General features: G+C 35.4%; 1 protein-coding gene across 2 annotated transcripts in view; it reads left to right on the forward strand.

Annotated features, from left to right (window-relative positions):
* Positions 1-2,336: 2,336 nt before the first annotated feature.
* Positions 2,337-21,231, forward strand: part of LOC110378127 (homeobox protein araucan) — an 88,592-nt gene continuing 69,697 nt past the window's right edge. The window contains exon 1 of one of the 2 annotated variants that reach the window (XM_049840052.2): positions 2,337-2,851. In XM_049840052.2, the coding sequence (XP_049696009.1) occupies positions 2,759-2,851 (93 nt within the window). In that variant the 5' untranslated portion in view covers positions 2,337-2,758. The remainder of the gene's footprint in view (positions 2,852-21,231) is intronic. The other variant, XM_049840189.2, reaches the window with a different exon arrangement.

Consider the following 21,231-nt stretch of genomic DNA (forward strand, 5'->3'; position numbering starts at 1 on the left):
TTAAAAAGCATAGATATATTTTAGAATCTAGTTTTTTTTCTTAGTTTTACGTTTTACGTTTGTGATGGAATTTAAAATAATGCAATGCGATCTATTGCGATGCATCACAGATCACGCACAGTTTCTGAAGCACAAGTTAGATTTTTTAACCGGGAGAGCTTCTGGTAATATCCCTTTAGAGTAAGTACTTTGGCGGCAAAGTAGGTAACTACTCGCTACGTTTAACGTATGTCACTTCGCCTTAAATCTCTTCTCCTAAATACACCAAAAATATTAAAAAAAAACACTACTTACTACGTAAAGGACCGTACTATAGAGCTGACCAAGCCTTATAGTTTATTAACACATCTACTTTATAATGGCAAGTTTTAATTTGTTGTCGACAAAACTTTGACATTATCCAGATTAGATTTTCGTGTGGCCCATCAGAACCGGAGCGGGTCCGTGTCCTACCTATGCATAACATTGAAGAACTTTCGATTTAGTAGTATACCCACTAGTTGTGGACTTCCCGCTTCTAACAAGAATTAGACATTTAACTTTTAATTGGCCGCTTGTACGGTCTTCAGAAACTTTGTTCGCCGTAAGTGTTTAACTATGTTATAGGTACTCCAAGCTTTTAATAATGACCAAAGTTGCTTTCTGTTCTGAAATAGTTAGGTTTCGGGCCCGAACATTAATGAAATTATTAATATTTAGATAGTGAATTTTGTTTTTACCCGACTGCCAAGAAGGCTTATGTTTTTACAGATTTAAAATGAATTTTATTGTTTGAACAATAATACTAGCATATTCTTAGGCCACACTACCTAGCCCGTTTATTTATTTACTAGCAGTTTCCCGCGGTTTCACCCGTGTCCCGTGGGATCTACTTCCCGTGCCCGGATAAAATATAGTCCACATTTCTCAAGTGTAGTGTAGCTTTCTAACAGTGAAATAATTTTTATAATGGTTTCAATAGTGTCGGTGCCTTTACAAAGTAACAAAAATGTTTCCTCTTTGATATATTAGTGTAGATTGTTTGAATATATTATAGATGTAGAGTTTAGTTGTAGTTAAATTGTAAGTCAGCGAGCAGATTTGAATAAAGGTAGTGTAGGTTTTCAGGGATAGAAAGTACACTTAAATCCTCTCAAGGACATAAAACTAGGTAGGTACCATCACGGCACTAATATTAATGCTTTTTTTACTGTCATGTTGCAAGTTATTTTCAATGCGAGTTCAAATTGCTATGCAACGGCAGTACCGAGGCTATGTGGAAACGATGCAGGCCAAGTCACATGAAATCGGTAAGTATCGCAAACCAGTGTTGCAAGGGACTGCATCTCTGTATTGTATAAGAAGATGCTTTCTCGTAATCTGTCTGTCGAGACACATTTTGAATGCCTGGTTATTGCCATAAAAGTATTGATAAAAAATACTTTCTGTAGAGAATAACTACTATCATCTATGTTTAACACAATTTGAACGAGAACGAAAAATACCTGCAGATATTATTCGATCTTTTGTTATGCAGTGAAAATAACAACGTAATTGCGGTGCGTCACCAGTAAAGTTGTGGCGGGACTGCGGTGAGCTTCTCATTTGTGTATTTGTTAACCGAATGTTTTGTGGCACCAGAGTAAAGCAGAGCGGTTTGGCGGCATTGTGCACAGGAAGCCTTAGATTGCATTACCATTTTTTTATACAGAAATATGCAGTAGTTAGAATTGTTTGTATTTCGTTTGTTGTGCCAATAATATTCAGCTTTTAATAGGAGGAGAAGTTTGTACCTATTCAATAGGTACTTAGGTACCTAATCATGACTCCAGGTACCTACTAATTTAGACTTTATGCGGATTAATTCTATTACAATCCTTAATAGGGTAGGTTTTATAAGAGTTTATTATACACATCATCACCAGCCATTCCATCATCCCACTGATAGGCCTCCTCTAACACACTATTTTGCACAACTGGGAAATAAATAAACAAACAATACGAAACTTATTCGGCCACGATAAAATCCCTGAAAGTTTCTGAAAATATGTCTGTAAAGTTTGTTACTTCTTCAGGGAATTTGAAATGGAATGTTTATTGAAACTTTTGATCAGTTTTAGTGATGAATTGTTGGCCGAAGTGGATGCTGTTGATGTTCAACGCTGGTAAGCAAAGGTCTGCAGAGAAGTACGGCCATGTTGTGGCCGCGGACGGACGGCGAGAAATCGCGGCCGCCCATGGGAGGCGTGCGGCGCCGGGCCAGGTGAGCGGGACGGCTAAATTGTTGCGGAGGAGGCGCGAGTGAGAGGAGTGCGAGGCGGCGCGACGCAGAGGGCGTACGAAGTCGCGGACCGCCACGCACTCCTGTTCCGGTCGCGTCGACGGGCGGCCGGGAACCCGCGCCTCGCCACACTGACTCCGCACACGCTGCTAACACTGACTTTTCTCCTAGTACGTTTTTTGAATGCGCGCCGGTAACAGCGGGCACGTGATACGCCCGCGGCCACAGCTGTTTTTTTCTCTTTCGCTCGACTTTGTGACAGCTGAGTGTCGCGTGCGATCTCGCCCATTTCCCGCCACTTCCAGTAGCTCACGGAAAAGTAAAAAGTAAAACTGAGAAGTTTTTGGCGCGAAATGTGCGATTCGATGTCGCGCTCCGAGGGAAAGCTGGATAATTGTGGTAATCGCTAAGACGACTGCTCTGTTAGTTTGTGAAGATTTTTGAGCTGTGATATCGGTTCGCGTTTTAATATAACTGTTCAGGAGAAGTTTCATAATAATGGATGACTGGGAGCGGCACGTAACCCCGCTCCTGCAAGACATGGGGTGTGCGAATGAAGATGCCCAAGATGACTTCTTTAACCAACAAGACGTAAGTGATGAATGTAAAAAAATACCTAATTAGATGAAAACTAGAATTTTAACGTTATTTGGTCTGCCATGTGACTGGTACTTGGGTAGATAGGTACTTTCTAAGTTAAATTTTACTATTATTTTTTGTCAATGAATAGGTAACCGACCTAAGTTATCAGGTACAATAAGTGTAACAACTTCAGTCTGTGTCAAAAATAGACGTAAAACATCGCCATAGAAGAATGATCACTCCAGGGTTTCACCACATTAATTCAGAAGGCTACGTATCCACCTAGAAAACCTATGTTTCTGTGATATTTGCTCTGGAAAGAAATACTACCTTTCAAACTTGAACATTTTCATGGCCTAGGTACTTACATGGAGATGCCTGTTATTAGATAAATAGGTAATTAAATGTCATTTTCTATTTAAACTGCTTACCTAGGTTGTTGTTTACGTCTTTTATAAACGACAAAATAAAAAGGCTGTGCGTTCGACTCGATTTTGTTATCTATGCAAGAAAATGTTACATTAATACAACAATCAATAGGTCTGTACACTATAAGATAGATGATAGAGGTTTTAATATTACCTAAGCACCTGAATTCACTAAAAACCTGCATGGAGCCTAGGAAACATATGTTAAAAATCAATCTAGCGTAAAAGAAGAAAGCTTTTTTTATCCCATAGGTATATCAATATAAAAACTCTATTGCCCGTTTTCACCAACAATCTCTTAACGTTTCCCTAACTAAGTGTCACCTAGAAGAAGGGTTTCCTCAACATTTAAAAGTTATAAGGGACACTTAAGTTTTGTTCAAAACGAAATTTGTATTAAGTGTTCCCTAAATGCTCTTAGGAGATCCCTAAGGTTAGATATTTGTTGATGAAAATGGGCATAAGATAAATACTTAGGTAACCGTTGTTATCTTATATCACATAATTTGCAAGGGCATAAATCAAGATATTACATCTTTTGTTAAAGAATACAAATACAGGGATTTCTTGGCATTTGGAAACTTTGAACAGTAACAAAATACATATGTCAGGACTCCAAACGAGTCACGCCATATTAAGAAGTACTTAGGTACTCTATCTTGACACATATATACCAATTGCTCTGTTATGTAGGTGCATGCCTCTATTTCTTTTAAATCCCATTAAATACTTTGCCCAGGGCCCGCGATCTTTACACACCTTGGGAGTCCGTTTTTTATCGCAAAGGCAAAGACATTCATAGATTTAAAAAAAAGACCGATTGCTCCTCTCGTCGAGCATTACGGTGTAAGTATCATAAACTTATCAAATTATCAGGCTTATGAAAAGTCGAGTACATCCCATCATTCTAATTCAGAATTCAGTGAAACACTATCAACAATTCTAAATTTAGAGAAGAACGACAAAAAATAACTTCACCCGACCATAATTAAATTATGAATATCTTTAAAAGTTCAAATTCGAAATTAGCTTTAAAGTATTTCTAAAACGTATTTCCTACCACAATTTTTACATATCCATTTAAAATCTGAGAAGGTACTACAAATATAATGACTATATCAACTTGCTGATTATCCAATATCTACAAACCATTAATCGTTCTCGTACTAATATAGGAGTAGCGTATTTCTCCCAACTACCGGAGCTACGCTAGAGATATGTCTAACATCGCGGGTTAGACCAGTTTCAATATAAAACGAGATTGGAGTCTGCTGCCATGTGGCAAGGTGCCCGGGGCCTGGTACTGCTGTTATGCTTAATTGCCCGAGTAAGAGCGCCATTCACCGCAACATTCGCGTCTCTACAGCGATGTCTTCGCTGAAACATGGAACTGTTATTGGTGTTTGAATCGGTTATTGGCCTTGTATTAGAATAAATATTGATGATACCGGAAAATCCCGGTACTTTATGATATGGCTACACTATCAAGAAATTTATACTCCGCTTTAAACTTGTTTTTGGATTTTTAACATTTTTTTTTTTCATTTTCATTTTTGGTGAAGATACGTTAAGTACGTGTAGGTATGTTATGTTATTACGGTATACCTACAAAATACAACAAGCATGGTATCAAAATTCGACTAGATTAATAACTGAAGTGTTAGAAAAAAAAAAACAAAGCAGGTAGGTATCGTAATAATCGTAAAAATGTCGTGTCTTACCAAGATCCATGACCTGTCTATCAAAAATCAAGAGCAACTAGATAGCCTACTAAAATACTCTTTTTCGCGACGTCGCAACGCTGCAACACAAACTATGTTTCAGCCCTAAAGGTGCTGTCGTTAACAAACCTTACCTTATGGATTAAATGATATTAATTAACGATAGATACCTGATAAGTAAATACACTAAAGTTCAAGAAAGCGGTCGTTGTTCGCGATTCCGTAGCCAATCATTTTTTAAAGCAAAAATATCCGAAGTGAAAAACCTCAATCAGTACCTATTATTCACCATGTTAAGCCTTCTATTTTACTTGCTATGGCATACAATATCAAGAGCGGAATGCTCTATTGTTTACAAAAACTGAACAGAGTATAATTTACATTGTATCAATTTTGTATAAAATAAAATACTTATGTAAAATTCACTCGCCTCGTGTTCACACGAGTTTCTGTCACGCAATATTGTCGAGGTGGTTTCACTCTCCCTAACGGACGCGTGATTCAAGGTGATACACTCTAAGTGAAACGCAAGACTTCGACGTGCCTCCGGCTGCTCTGATGCTCCTCTCCGTTTAGCGCCTCATCTACTAAAATATGATCGGTACCGCACAAAATGTGGAAACTGATTTCATTCTTCTATTGTTTTCAAAATGGACGAACACAAAAGGATTTTAAAACCTTGACATGTCAACTTTACATTCTATTTCAAACTGATGGAACCAAAGATAAGTTCTACCCCCCTACAAAGGTAATTATTGAACGTAACTTGTCATTTCAGACCTCGTTAATGATAGGCTGTGTCGTGGCGTTCACATAGTCAACCCTTATTTCAAAGGGATCGTGATTGCTGACTAGAACAACCGATGTAAATATACTTCAGGTGTTTTCAGTATAAATAAATTCTTTGTTTCTTTGATTCATATTTTTATTTTCCACGTAGTTTTAACAATATTTCACATTATTGTCATATTCAATCATTATAATCAGAATTCTTTTCAACGACTATCTATTCTATACCATGAAAGTGTCATTTGACAGCAATTTGAAACTTATTTTCTATCCTAGATCTAGGCTATTGTAGATACACTACAATTGCCTAGATGTAACATAAAGTAAATTCAATATTCTCATTACCATTGTTTCAAATCATCGTGGTCTTAATTCAAATCACAAAAAAAAATTACAAAAGTACAAACACCCATTTTCAGCACTAATATACTAATCTACTTAGTAAGTTTTAGCACAAAACCTTAATTTGTTTCCAACACCTCAAGTCCCATAGGTCAGTCAAATTCAGACAACGGGTAGGGATGCTACTGTTTTTTTTTTCTAAAACTTAAACTAACGATAAACTTGATTTACCTCGAAGTAAGCATCAAAATAGAACTACGACAATGGACGATAATTACATCCCATTATTAGTCTCAATCTTAACAAAAATATCCTGCCTAACATATCGGGTACGTACGTCGTACCTAATCACATTAAATCCTATCATATATACTTTATGAAATTCTATGGCGAATTGTAAAATAATTACCTAATCCATTCAGTGGTGTACCCACAAGAGTCATTTTTCGTTTTCCTAAGTTACATCATCAGTTAAAGCAGGGATAAAGTTAGGAGTATCAAATGTTTTGACCAGTTAACAGCTGTCAGTTTTCAAGTAAGAATTTCCGTTGACTTTTAGGTGTTCTTATTCTAACACATTTATATTGTATTTACCTAGACACTTTGTTTGAAAAAAATCATTTGTTTAATTTTACGTATTTAATTTTTTCTTTGTACTAATCGACATATATTAACCAGTATATTAACGTATTTAATTTAAAGTGATTAGGTACGACACACTTTGTATAGGTACCTACCTAATGCCTGCGAACAAACAAATTGCAAAATTACAACACGCCTATTGAAGAGACAATACCTAATTGTCGCCTTGATGCATAAGTATTACCTAAGTATTTGATTTTCCGATTATAATAGTATAAAATAGATTAAAAAAATACAAGAAACTGATTACAGGACAAATTCGAGAAGTGGTTACTCGAGTCCTGATTGACGGCCGCCCATTTGCTGAATGATATGATTTATATCTTGACATTGTTTTCAAAAACGTAGGCTACAAAACAATCACTTAACCAGATCGTTTTTATTTTACAGCGTTTTCACACTAGTGAAGTTCCGAGCGGAAAAACCGACCGCGAATCAGTTCGACCGTTTCGTCGGTACGTCATCTGTATTCTTATTATAGCATGTCGTAAAAAAACTGCGCGACAGATTTTTCCCGCCCGTTTCTGCTACGCGCAGGAAACCCACCAGTGTAAAAGCACTGTTCATTCAAATTGTAGCTGACTAATTTTTCAAAGGAACTTTTCTGAAAAACAAATTATCATAATTTACCAAAATATCAGGCGCTAAAAAAAACGTTTTTTTATTAGGTATATCGGCATTTTTACTTTTTAGATTTTTTGCATCTTATAACCCTTATAAATATGTACACGTATTTTGAGTAGTTTTTTTGTAAATCATACTTATCTTCGATAATCGAAGCCTCTGTACCTACCGAAGCGAATGAAAATATTCCACTACCAATGTCAAAAATGGGAAGTAGATTCGAGTACCTATAATTTATGTCTTCCATCAAATAAACAGCCCGCCCTCTTTGCTGTCTTTCCGATTATAATGAAGAAACTTACTTGATTTATAAACTGTAGGTGGACAATCCTGTGAACGGTTAACCCTCCCATTTGTGTAGAATTAATTGCATTTCTGTATAAATTAAACGTTGGTAACATTACCGAGTAATTTGAAGTTTCAACAAAGATATTTATATTCACTTGTAGATAGTTTAAGTATTGGAATGATCAAGTAAATTATTATTTATTGCTTAAGCTTCCGTCATTAAGAAGCTCCACGATATGTTATTCAGGACCATTAATTAATGAAATAATTATTATTCAATGCATTATAATATCCCGTAGAATTCCTGTTTGTATATGAGTGCAGTAGTCTATACATGATGTATGTGAAATAAAATTAATTTGATCGATAAATTAATTTATTTTTTATGACATCAGTGATCAAAAAAATACTGTATCGAAAATATATAGGTATTATACCTACTTAGTTTTTTTTAAATATTTTTGATTACAAACTTCTCTAAAATCTCAAACACCTACATAAAAATAAAGCACATACCAGTTATACCTAAATCGTTTAAACCGGGCCTAAAAGTTAGCGTGACTTAAAAATGTCAGTTAATGTTTGTGAACACACTGGCCGCATAATAAGCACATTCAAAAAAACTCGAAGAAAGCAAATTAACGAATGTATTACCACTGGTGTTCCGATATAAATCATTAAACACTAAATTGAAAGTAAAACGTGCAAGAAACACTTGTAGGTACAATGTTCGCAGTAAAATCTCTCCGTAAGATCTTTACATTAATAATGTAAGATATGAAGTGACGTCAAAAATACATGCAATCATTATTTTATTCAATCAAACATTTGAGTACACGAGAGTCCCGCCTTATAGTAATAGCAAGCTCCAGGCTGCATTTAGAGCAAATTTTCGCCAGTAAGGCCATAAAACTTGTGACAAATTCTTTAGTGATCGGGTAATCCCATTCATGTAAATTATAAAATACCTACGCCAATTATTGTGGTGATGCAAAGTTCGTGAATCTAAGGTATTTGTGATCTTTTAAAGTCGTCTAGCTAGTGCTTTCAAATTACCATGTTGTATTTTAAAATCGTAAAGAATAGAGTTAGAAAAAAATCAGAGTTATTTTAAAAAAGCAATTTAAGGACTAGATAAAATAGGAAATTAGACAACGACGACGCTTTCCACAAAATTGCATAAAACAGACACCGAAATATCATAACCGATTTTCAAGGTGCAACTGGATCCAGGTGAAATGATTAAAACACATTTTCCTAACTTATGGCAGTTAATGTCTAGTCTAGATCTTATATTTTGAAAATAATTTATAATTAGTACCACCAAGCTTTTTTTTTGTAATATAATTATTCTTTATAATTATGGTGCATAGGAGGTTATAAGTAAAATGACCACACGATATAACAACTTTGCTATGTCTTTCATGTTCATTAATGCCACGACAACTAGATATGCATGTTTTCCTCGATATCGTGATGGTTTACGTTGAAGTTATACCAGAGAATATTTATTGGTCAGTTTCCTCATGTTTTTTTTCGAATTTTCGCTTTGGTTTTCATTCTTTCTGGCTCAATTTTTCTTAGTTTACCATCAGTTGTAGCCATTAAGTGAAATCATAATATTAATTACTGAATTTGTCCACTGTTTCTCAACAGTCGAAACTTGACACGGGTCACTTGGCCATGTCCAGCTAAGTGCTGTTACTAGTTTTTTCCCATTGTTTTTTAATGCGTTATACCCTTTTACTGCTACACCGTGAGAATATCCACTAGTATTGCGTTCAGGTGGGCTTAGGTAGTACTTCCTTGGACACGTGTGTCCGCCATTTGCCAACGGACCATCTACCCGCATTATTTTACTTAAGAACCGGTAATTTTAATGAAATTCTATACTATAGTGCAGCTGTGCCACACTCGGCTGGACTGTGCAAGCCCGAATAAATTTCATATACGCCAAAACGCATATTGAATTTTAAAATACCTGCAATGTAATGGTATCTGCAAGGTATTTTTTTTAATTATAGGATTTTTATTAATCAATGAAACATACATACCTACTTATATTGTCTCCGGTGAAAACTTTAATCTTGATCTTGATTGTTACGTATTTCATTGATTAGTGCTTCGATTAAAGTGATGAAACAATGTTTGATATTCACGAAACAGAAACATTCAATAACATTCGATATCGAAATGAGATCGTCAAGTTCGACAAACGAGTACAAATTGTAAAAGAATTTATTCGTCGCGTGTAATAATATAAACAACAAGTTGCCGAGTACGGAATTAGCATTCGAGTGCAAGTGCGTCGATCGGTATAAACGAAACACTCATTAAACGCTGACAGTGGACGTTATCTCCTTATCAAAAAATATAACCTTTCTGTGTGAGCGTTATTATAACATTTAATATAATAACCTAAATGATAATAAGGCAGGCCGCTGGTGTATAATAATTACAATATTAAAAGTATAAATAATTCAATGGGCTATCGGCGATGGAAGCACGCGACGGACTTCCGGAGAGTCTAATGAATGCGTGCCTCATTCTCGAGGCGCTTGACGAACTACGAAAATTATATAATTATCGTGTAGTTGAGTGTACACGAGTGGACATGAACTTAGTGATAATGGTCTTTTGAGCTCGTTAGGTCTTCAGGGATCTGTGTGCTAACGGTCTGCTCACATAAGTACCCCGAAGATATATTGGGAGGGAGGGAATTGATTGGGGCACTACGGTGTCTCCAGATTTTGATTGTCTTTATTGGAAATTTTAATCCTTCCCCAGTACGCGAGTATTTGATAAAACTATAGGCATTAGGTATAATTATCATAGTTAAAAATTATGCATAACATATTTTCACATATCTCGTAGTCGGTCATTACGGTACCTATATTTTTCCTGTAGTACAGACGTAGTAAGTTTAGCGATATTAGAAAACCATGCATAAGAGATTATTTAGGAAAACAGGTGGTAATCCTATCTCACTGTGACACCAAACGCGAGTGCTTGTCACCTCGTCGGGAAACCGAGCGTAACCTTTTTAACTTTTTCGTAATGATAAATGAAGTATCTATTGTATTTTACAAAAAAAAAAAAATATATATAAAGAAGATTAAACGAGACGATAAATAAACCAAAAAGCTTAAATAATACAGATCCAGAACATTTAACTATTTTGTGAGGATAACTTTCCGAACTACAGTTTTTTTTTGACAATTGATCCAAGAATGAAAAAGTGCTTAATAATTGTTAGGACACTACGTTTCCTGTTGAATGCGCAAACAACGCATATTACGCCTCGCGCAGAAACTATGGGATCATAAGGGCTAAGCGATCGCCTTTAAACATTAAATAATGACCCGCATAATTTTATCCCCATGGGGCTTGCTTGTAACATTTTTTGTTATTATTATCAAACTGTCATCTCATCACCCTTCTTTTAAGGTAGTATTTATTCACTCATATTCTACTACCCATTTAATACTGTGCGAAATTATGGTCTTCTCAACGACGCCCTTCCTTTTTGATCGCTCTTGCTTTTGGCTCGCTTTTGGTACCCTCGTCATCTTTGGTGTCCTCGGAACCCGATTCCACATGCCTCCTTTTGGTTATAGGACACAAGAGAGAAGCCAATTTCCTCTTGGCTTCTTCAAAAAGCTCTCCCAATTCCGCGTCAGCGAAAGACAGCACGGCATGACTTGACATAATTATGTGCTTATGGCACCCGAAAGTTTTCGCCAAATAATTTTTGACTGTTGACAAAAGCTTTTTTTTTCTTCATCGTAGTTGTGCACTCTTGACGATGTGGTCGTGGTCATAACTCGGTCGAGTCTTGCGAAAACGCTTCTCCCGTGAGGCATGTCATGTAGGTACTTACGTAGTTCTGTTTTTGGAGGCGTAGAAGTTGTCATTGATTACAATATAATACAAATTAGATAGGATCTGCCCATGGTGTTAATAATGAATCACAGGAACATCTTTCCCCGGACTGACCATTACCATGAGTTCTCATCCTGAACTTGAGGATTCGTATTTGCTTAGTATCATATTATTTTAACTAGCCATATGTTATTATCAAGTCGGCATTAAACACTAATGGTTTATCTAACGATTATCCCTTAATAGCGGTCATTCCGTTTAGTTTTTTGTTTTTAAACTAATATCAAAATGCCACAATGAAGTTATAATTAAATGCAAACGTTGGTGTGAATCGTCGGCTAACAAAATTCATATTTTGTTTCGAAGTATCGGGTGCGATAGTTGAGGCGAGATAACGTCCAATTAAAACAATTCCATCAAAACATTTTGTGTCAGGTCATTCCACCTGCCGCCAAGTAATAATTTATTCATAAGAAGCCGCGCGCCATCGTCGGCCTGGCCAGCGCGTATTTTATCATTCTACCAAGTTGCGTTTTTAGAAAAATACTTAATATGTTTTAGTACTCATTAATGTCAGATACCTACTTACTTGATTCTTTTCATAAGTGATTTCTATTATAATTTTTTCTTGATGGTGCACTGATACACACACGTACAAGTATACACAGTTACACCATTTAAATCGATTCAGTTGTATGAGCGTGACAGACAGACAAACAGAGTTAGGTACTTACGCAATTATAATATTAGTACGGATGCAAAATAATGAGAGCAACAGAAGGTTTCTTGGAGGAAATGATTTACTAGTTTTTCGTTCAGATCATACAGTTGTCGAAACACAATTTGTTCAACAAGCATAAAGATATTTTGTTACGTGACTGATCCGTCCGATTCTACCTCTTAAGGGGTTGCATTCAGTAGATTATTTATTCATACATGAACTTGGCCTTTTTTGATTAGGTAAATCGGAAATCATATTCATTTTAGAGATTAAGTGAATAATGAATCTAAAACGTTTTCAGGACATATACCTATGTAGTATTATATTTTGACGGTTTCATTTATGGTTTGGCACTTACAAACAGAGGAGTTAAGATTAGTAAAAACCTCTCTTGAGTGACTGAAAGGTTTATTATAGCTCGGCAAGATCGTTGCTAACACTTCCATGGTCCACCTGTGTAGCTATTACTTCCCGATACCTTCAAAAATAATTTGCAATGTAACCGATGACAAAAATATTATAATTGGTACATAATAAAAATTTTACCATTCTGCTATACGACAACTTTGGTACTATTCTTCTATACCTACGACGAAAACTGTTTGCAAATATTGAATTTCAAAACAAGATTTATGCATAAATATCTTCTTCAAAGAACAAGTTGCACTTTCATTCGGGCCACTACGTGACTTCGTCATACTTATTTTCAAAGTTGCAAGATACCTACATAACCTAATCTTCAATGTGAATGGAATAGGAAATCTAAACTGCCACCAGAATTTGTGCTAACTGCTAATCCTATCAACTGGGCTTTTACCCACTATGTAGTGGCTACCTATGTATGAATCGGTTGGTTGCTAACATTTTATTTTAGATTGTTGTTTGCGCATATATTTAGGACACATAACAAACGTTTGTAAGTGTTTGTTTAGCACATTACCACAAAACACGCGATTCAACAACAAATATCAAGTAAAAAAAACAATAACGCATTACATGACATTGAAAGACAAATAGCGCAATTATGTAGCGCAACAATACTGCTCACCAGTGCAAAAAGCGACAGTAAAAAATGAAAACGAAACTGCTGTATTTTTTAATTTTATTTGCAAACCGCTATTGAATGTTGATTTATTGCTAAAACGTAACAGTTGATAAATTGAAAATTCTAGTGTATCTTGCTACTAAGTATAATTTTTCATTTGTCTTCAAACGCCGTAAAATAAACAAAATGTGGTGATATCTTAGATGTTGTCACATTGAGTAAAGTTTTGGATGAATCATTGTCAAAATGAAACATTTGGGTTTAACTACAATCACATTTGATTATGTTCATCATCCTCTTAGCAGTCGATTATGTTGATCTTCAATACAAAATAAGAACGTTTTGTAGTTTATTACACACTTTGACGTAACACACTTATTTAATCTTATTGGAGCTAATCTAGCTTGCTCAGGTTCAGCGCTTGCTCGAACATAAAGGAACGACTACATTTCCAGGAACAATGCAAGACCCACGTCCGACATCAGTCGGGCGATACTAAACGCCTTTCCTACTCTCAGGAACATTTCCCTGTACAAATCACTCGCTTGCAATTTATTTGCCTCGTAAATGTCACTGTATTATGGCCAATTAATATTGTTAATACTTGGAAAGTTTTAGAAGGCTTAAGTTGATACATTTTTGGATTAGTGTAGATCAATAGTGTCTGTATCATTCCGATTGTCAAATGTTTTTGGAATGTAATAAACTAGGTCGCCGCGATGTTTAATTAGAATAACATCGATAATATTAAAAAAAAATATAGGACCACATTTTAACCCAAGTCACGATCGAATTTGCTTTTATACTCAATAGCCACAGTAACAACAGCTTATTCTTCAAAGGCTTTAGGTGCTGTTTCATTGCATTAGAAGTAGGGTAGTTCGTGTACTAACAGGAATAAATTCCAAATATAGACTATTAAGTATCTGAAATAAGAAAACAGAGAGATCATGCATGGATTTGTCAGAAACAGATAAGCAGAAAATTAGATCCAAGTTTTATTAATTTCATCTTTTTAATTTTCATCAATCAGTCAAGTACCTACTACGCATGCTTTGTCAAAACTCCAAGTAGGTTACTTGTTTTGTCCAGGTTCGGGAAGTGCTCTTTTAGTAAAAGCTTCTTATTAACAGTAAAACATTTATATTAATAAAATCGGGTGTTCACGTGCAACAAGTTCGATTTTTCAGCACGGAAGCTGGACTTATGTCTCCGAGTTGACCCTTACAATAACCGCATACTGCAAAATTTTAGTCGGCCGACAGTTGGTTTGGGCTCATAAATCAGTATAAAGTAACCAGTCGTTATCAGACCGACTAAAAACTTTGATTGAAATTTTGATTTCACATCGGGTCAATTATTGGCCTTCTGGTTATATTGCAGCATGTAGGTACTCTAAAAATCCATGTACTTTATCAATAGATATCAAAGCCTTAGATTTTTTCCTGCTGTCATGCTATTTTTTCCTATTAACTTTTTACTTGGAAACTATTTTTCCATTGGCCATCTCTCTTGTAACTCTAATGTCTAACGGTTTTACCCCATAAGTAGATTGACTTTATTGAAGCCTCCGGCTTCCGTACAGAATAGACTTTTTATTGTGTCTGGGCTTTTCTTAGCACTCGTTTTAGCACGCTGTTTTAACACGCTGTCGGATATAATTTAAGTTTACTTGGTAACGCTTTTCTCCTGTATAAAAATTAGTGTTTGTCACTTGCTCAATACAGCAACCTAACAAGGCAAATTCGTGGAGCGAATGCGGGAAATCACAATATTTCTACTTACCTAGACTTTATACTAGTTCAAATGTTCAATATAGTCAAATTAGGAATTTGTAACTCTTTTTCTCAATGCTTTGAAAATTTAAAATTTTCGAAACACAGATTTAGTGAAGCCAGTTCAAATACGTAGACATCTCAATTAAGTATGTGCCCTAATTCTTGTAGTACCTAATAATGTCTGATTACTGTGATGACAACAGATTAAATCTTCAAAAAACTACCTAAGTATATCTTTTATCGACACTCAGAGAACCCGGGACACAAAGACTCTGAAATACTTTTTTCAGTTTGGCCGTATTTATAATGTGATCTTATTGTGCAACCATAAATAATTGAAGAATTTAAGGAAGTACCTATTGATGACATTTAAATAGAACGCAGAATTGCAAACGGCTAGGTTTGATAAGGTATGCATAACGCTCAATTTTATTTCCGTCTCTTCGACAGAACTCGAAATTTAAATCATTTGCTAATTTTACTCTAGGCTGACTGACTGCGAACATTCTGGATCGAAATACTTATGGAACTAAATAGACACTCAATAGATAGATTAAAATATTCATTTGATCGAATGCAACAATATTTATTTTAAACTTAAGCTAGACACTAACGTTATTAGTTTAATCAGCGTCGATCCCATTAAATATTCAACTCAATAGACGGTGACTTCAATCAGTTACCTTTTAGTATTTATTCGTAGAGCAAATATTTAGTTAAATTATTGTAAAACTAAATCAAACCTCATTGTAAAACCCTCTGTAAATAGACCGATTAATATACTGATCAATTAGGACGGCCGCCTTTAAATGGTGTCTCAATTACCTTAATATATCGGACTAGCTGTTTTAAGCGGTTTCACCCGTGTCCTTTGTGAATTTCTTCCTTTACTCGGATAAAATATGGCATATGACAGTCATTAATAACGTGGCTTTTTATTGATAAGACAATTTTCTAGATACGTTTTGTAGATCCAGATATTTCTCCTTGCAGAGAAAAAAACTAATAAGCTTTACCACTTTATAATATACTAGCTTCCGCCAGCGGCTTCGCCCCCGTGGTGTATCAATGAAAAGTAGCTTATATGTTATTCCAGGATATCACCTGTCTACATACCAAATTTCAACCAAATCCGTTTAGCCGTTTTTGCATGAAAGAATAACAAACACACATCCATAAATAAATTAAATAAAATAAAAAATAAAAATAAAAAAATGGCTGCCTACCTACTGGTTCATCCCAGGATGTCTTAGGCTCATCAGGTTGATTGGGTTGATCAGTTCCTACCAAAAAATCATCATCATCCTCCGAGCCTTTTTCCCAACTATGTTGGGGTCGGCTTCCAGTCTAACCGGATGTAGCTGAATAACAGTGCTTTACAAGCAGCGACTGCCCTATCTGACCCCCTCAACCCAGTTACCCGGGCAACCCAATACCCCTTGGTTAGACTGGTCTCAGACTTACTGGCTTCTGACTACCCGTAACGACACGTAACGACGATCATTGACAGCCAGGACCTATAGTTTACAAACATAGAAAAGTTGCATTGGTACTTGCCTGACCTGGAATCGAACACGCGCCCTCACACTCGAGAGGTTAGTTCCGACCAAAAAATTATGAAATGTTTTTTTTTTGTTGAAACGATATTCAAATACTTCCGCAGATAGTTACAGACTTAGAACAACCTCACGCTCAACATGATGAACTAGCACGACGTGAAAGCATTGATAGCCTGGTATTACTATCACTTAAACTGTAGTACTTATGTCTACCTATTTCAAGTAAAAGGTGCGCTAATACTTTAGTTACACCAGATAAAAAATAACACTACATCTACTAGTGTAATCGTAATACGCAAATAATTTGGCCACGAACTTGCAGAGAAAATATAATCAGTGAAAGAAGAGATGTAAAAAAATTCTTCACTTTGAAACTATTACTGAAAAAGAAAGTACATAAGATTTTTTTATTGCATACTTTTAATAATTGATTGTGGGTAAAAAAATATAGACTACCTACCTACATGATGCACTGACATTTAAGTAATTTGGTAGAAAGCTTTTACCGCCGAAATAGGTGTAAACGACGTTGCATAAATTATTGTTGTCTAAAGAACTACAATAAGTTACCAGTGCATTTTAGAGTTGAAAACAATACAAATATGAAAAATAAATGAGATACTGCGACCTCGTTACCATTGCAGATCTTTCTGTTACACCGATTTATAAATCAGACATGGAAGTTTATAATATAAAACAACAGAGTGCACAAAAATTAGGTTGTGTTGCATAAAGGGTTAACAAGGTCAATTTATTGTTGCGAGGTGTCGATGCTGAAGGCCCGAGAGGCCGGCGACGTGGCTGTCAAGATAAACATCGCAGCCCGGGCCCCGATAACGTGGTAACGAGCCTAACGTCCGTAGTAGCCTCGCGCACAAACCTCTACTCACTTTATTGTTAGATACACTGTTTTGATGTAGGGGGTACAGCTATCGAGTTTTTTTTTTTGTTATTTTATTCCTATTTTGTTTATATAACATACAACTTGTAGGTATGTACACAATCTTAAATGTATGTACGCCGAAAATGTGACATGATATAATTTTCCTAAGGCTTTTTATTGCCCCATCAGGTCTAGTGTATAACTCAAATAATTCAAACATTGTTCACTCACGAAGTGCGTTATAGTGCTCTCAAAATAGATCTTAACGTTCATCTTGATGTACTAAAGCGATATTTTTATAAAATTAATGTATTTCTAATTGAAGTCAATTCCGTGCAATTCAAAACAAAACCTTCAAAAAAAAACAAGTAGGTAACATGATTACACCCTTAATCTCTTTAGCAGTAGGATGTTTAAAAAAAACCTACTAAAGTAAAGGGTGAACAATTTAATGAACTAATACCTACAAAAAATGCAATAGTTCCTAAGATAGTGTCGACAATTCAATATAAAAGGCTTATGTCGGCGTCTGTACCTCCACTTACGGTTGATTGTAAACAGCTTTTAAAAAACTCCGTTGTCCCTCCTTTATCTTTGTAGCAGGTAGATACTAATTATATGTTATTATTTAATACGATGTTATTACCTAGTGTATGCCAGTGTGTTCCCTTTTAAAGTGAGTAAGACACTGATAAACTGTAAAACAGCTTAAATACGTACGTAGTGAAATGATATAATTTAACAAGTGTATCATTTGAAGTCGTTACGAAATTTTTGACGCAAACTGATATTTAAGTTTTCACTGTGGTTTGATTGTTGCGCTGAGAATGCTGTATTCATTATTCATGTATTCTAATTACAAGTATCCAACTGGCGACGGTATAATTATAATTAACTCACCTATTTAAGTATACAATGAAAAAAAAACACGTTTCATTGTTATTCAGATGTGGTATGATATCGTTCGGTTTATTGATCGTTTTCTTGTATTTCTACTTTTATTGTTTAATTAATTTATAGCCAGCGATCCATGTGGCGGTAAAACATCAAGAGGTCTAGACTGAGCTCCATCTATAGGTTTGTTAGTTTAAGGAGAGAGCAATAATTAAACAAGAGCACACGATAGGATACATAAACATTAAATATGAAACCTAATCATAATTTCTATTTATGTTCAGTTTTACTGGTAGTCAATTACTACCCTTGTAAATATTATTCATAGATACTTGTCACTACGTACTAAGAGCAATATGAAAGCTTAACATCTGAAATAAGTATTTGATGCCGTTTCATTTAATGGTCGTTCTGTACGTAACGAGCACTAAGAAAATCATTAAAACGATGCATTCAATTACTGTTATTAAAGTTATCGGCAATACAGAAGCCAATCGAAATAGCGGAGGTATTTCCATTATAGTGTGCCTGAGGCACCGAGCGGTCAAAGACAATCCTTTACTCGAGACCTGGCGGTCGCTGCTGGCAGTTTTTATTTGAGAATATTTTCCTAACTAATTAAAAGCGTTAAAATAAGAAGATAAAAACTGGCTTCGTTATCGAAGGCATCGACCCGCTTTTGTGTAGCGGCCACCAGCGCGGCCGCGGAGGAGCGCCCGGCGCTTAGTCGCACTCTGTAATTAACTAAAACCGAGCGAATCGAGCCCGCCGATGTATCCGACGCACAACAAAGGATGCACAACTCTCGAAAAATGCACGTCCACGCATAAATTGCGCCCGACTTTAGCTTCTGTTACTTACTGTTATTCCTATTTCTTTATTTTTCAGCTAATTTTAGCCTGCCATGCTATCTCGATAGCTTGTTAGCAATCCTTAAACCTTAATTTTGAGATTTTAAGAGATCTGCATTGAATGTGCATAAAATCTTTAAAGTTGATACCTACTTACATAAGTAAGTTGCTTATCACCTGCTATTAAAACACAAGAATCAAGGAGGTACCTTAATTGCTGATTGATTGAAGTATTCACTTCGCTCATTTCGCTCACTGTTATGAACTAACCCATTTCACCGATATCATAATCGCCGGTTTTTTTAAAACATCTTTTTACTTTGACAATTGAACGTGAAAATTCATACTAAACAGTTGCTTTGAGAAAACCAACGCTTATTTTGTCCGTGAACTGGGATCTAAATCTTTCAGTTTAGTCTTATCACGGATGGCAGGATGTCTGATCATCTACTTTGTAGAGATTGTCGAAATAGGTGTATTGATCTCCTTGTTTTTGCATAAATGTATTTATCTATTCAACATTATCGTTATCAACAGGAATTGTAATTAAGTATGATCATAACTGATACAACTTCTATACTTCGTTGTTGCTGAAATTATTCAACCTAGATTATTGATCCGATGGGATGTTTAGGTTGCTATCATGCCCATTTTATAAAAAAAAAAAACACGCATAACTTATTACAAACTTAAATCACCCAGGAATAGTATTGTTATCGGAACCCTTAGAACAATTAAGAAAAAAAAAGGTTTTTTCTAAACTATTCAATAATCACGATGAAGAGTTAATAGATTACAAACTTACATTAGGTATGCGGTACACCGCAGAACATTCGTCCATTCTTTTGTTCTGCAGCTCTGTTGTTTAAATAATATCTATTACATACATGAAACAACACGTGGTCCCCGAGCTCATGTATGATGTATCAAGGCGCTCATTGTCCTGTCAGTCTGCCCGACAATGATATCAATATTATGTACCTATAAGTATTCAAAATAATGAAGCCAATAGTAATTTATCAAATAACTGCTTTCGCACCAACAAATTAACCTAGAACTCTATTGTTGTGTACGGCCTATTGTCTTTATCTAATGTATTTATATAGCACCAACTTTTATATGGTGGGTACAGTTCGTACAACATTCTAGAATTATTTAGTAAAGACGGATATCTTAATGTCGGTCTAATCGAAATAACTGTTCTCAAGCATGCTGTTATGTAAATGTCAATAGACAAAAATTTAGAAACTTATCTAGCTAAGGTAATAAACCTTATCGTTATCTGTTTAACTTAAATTGTGCTACTAAAATAAGACTGCCTCTTTTGAAAGCTTTGTAAGCTCTCCTAACTACTAAGAATGTTCAGAACTCCAATACTTCATATTTGTTACAAATTGTGCTCTAAGGGATATGTAATACTACAAAATGAAATATCCATTTATGTATTTTTTTCAGAAATATTTATTTTATCTCGATACGTCGATGCATCGATTTTATCATGATATAAATCTAGATAATTAAGTGGTGTGACAAAAAATGGAGGCGTGATATGTTTTCGGGCCGTCGACTCTTATAAAACTAGATGGTAATGAATGAACACAGATAAGGCAAGATGAAGAGGATGGGTTCAGAGGACAGGGGACACGTTAGCCCTTTGTGAATGAACATTTTCGATGTCCCTGCGTGCGTGTGTGAGTGAGAGGTACTTGTTTTGCGTGTAGTCAGGCGTGTGTGACAAAGGTCGTTGGAGTAGAATAGGTTTAAGTTTTTTTGCTCCTTGACACTTTAAAAAAAGCCTTTTAAAGCGCTCACATGGGTGTTTAAATTTAAAACCTCTTTAAATTAGTGATCTGTTTTGAACAAGTTTTTTTTTATTCTTTTTGGCTTGCCAGAAGAAATTGTTAGTTAAATAAAGCAAGCAATGAATTCAATAGGAAAATTC

This window comes from Helicoverpa armigera, chromosome 1 (assembly GCF_030705265.1).
Source record: "Helicoverpa armigera isolate CAAS_96S chromosome 1, ASM3070526v1, whole genome shotgun sequence".
NCBI lineage: Eukaryota > Metazoa > Arthropoda > Insecta > Lepidoptera > Noctuidae > Helicoverpa > Helicoverpa armigera.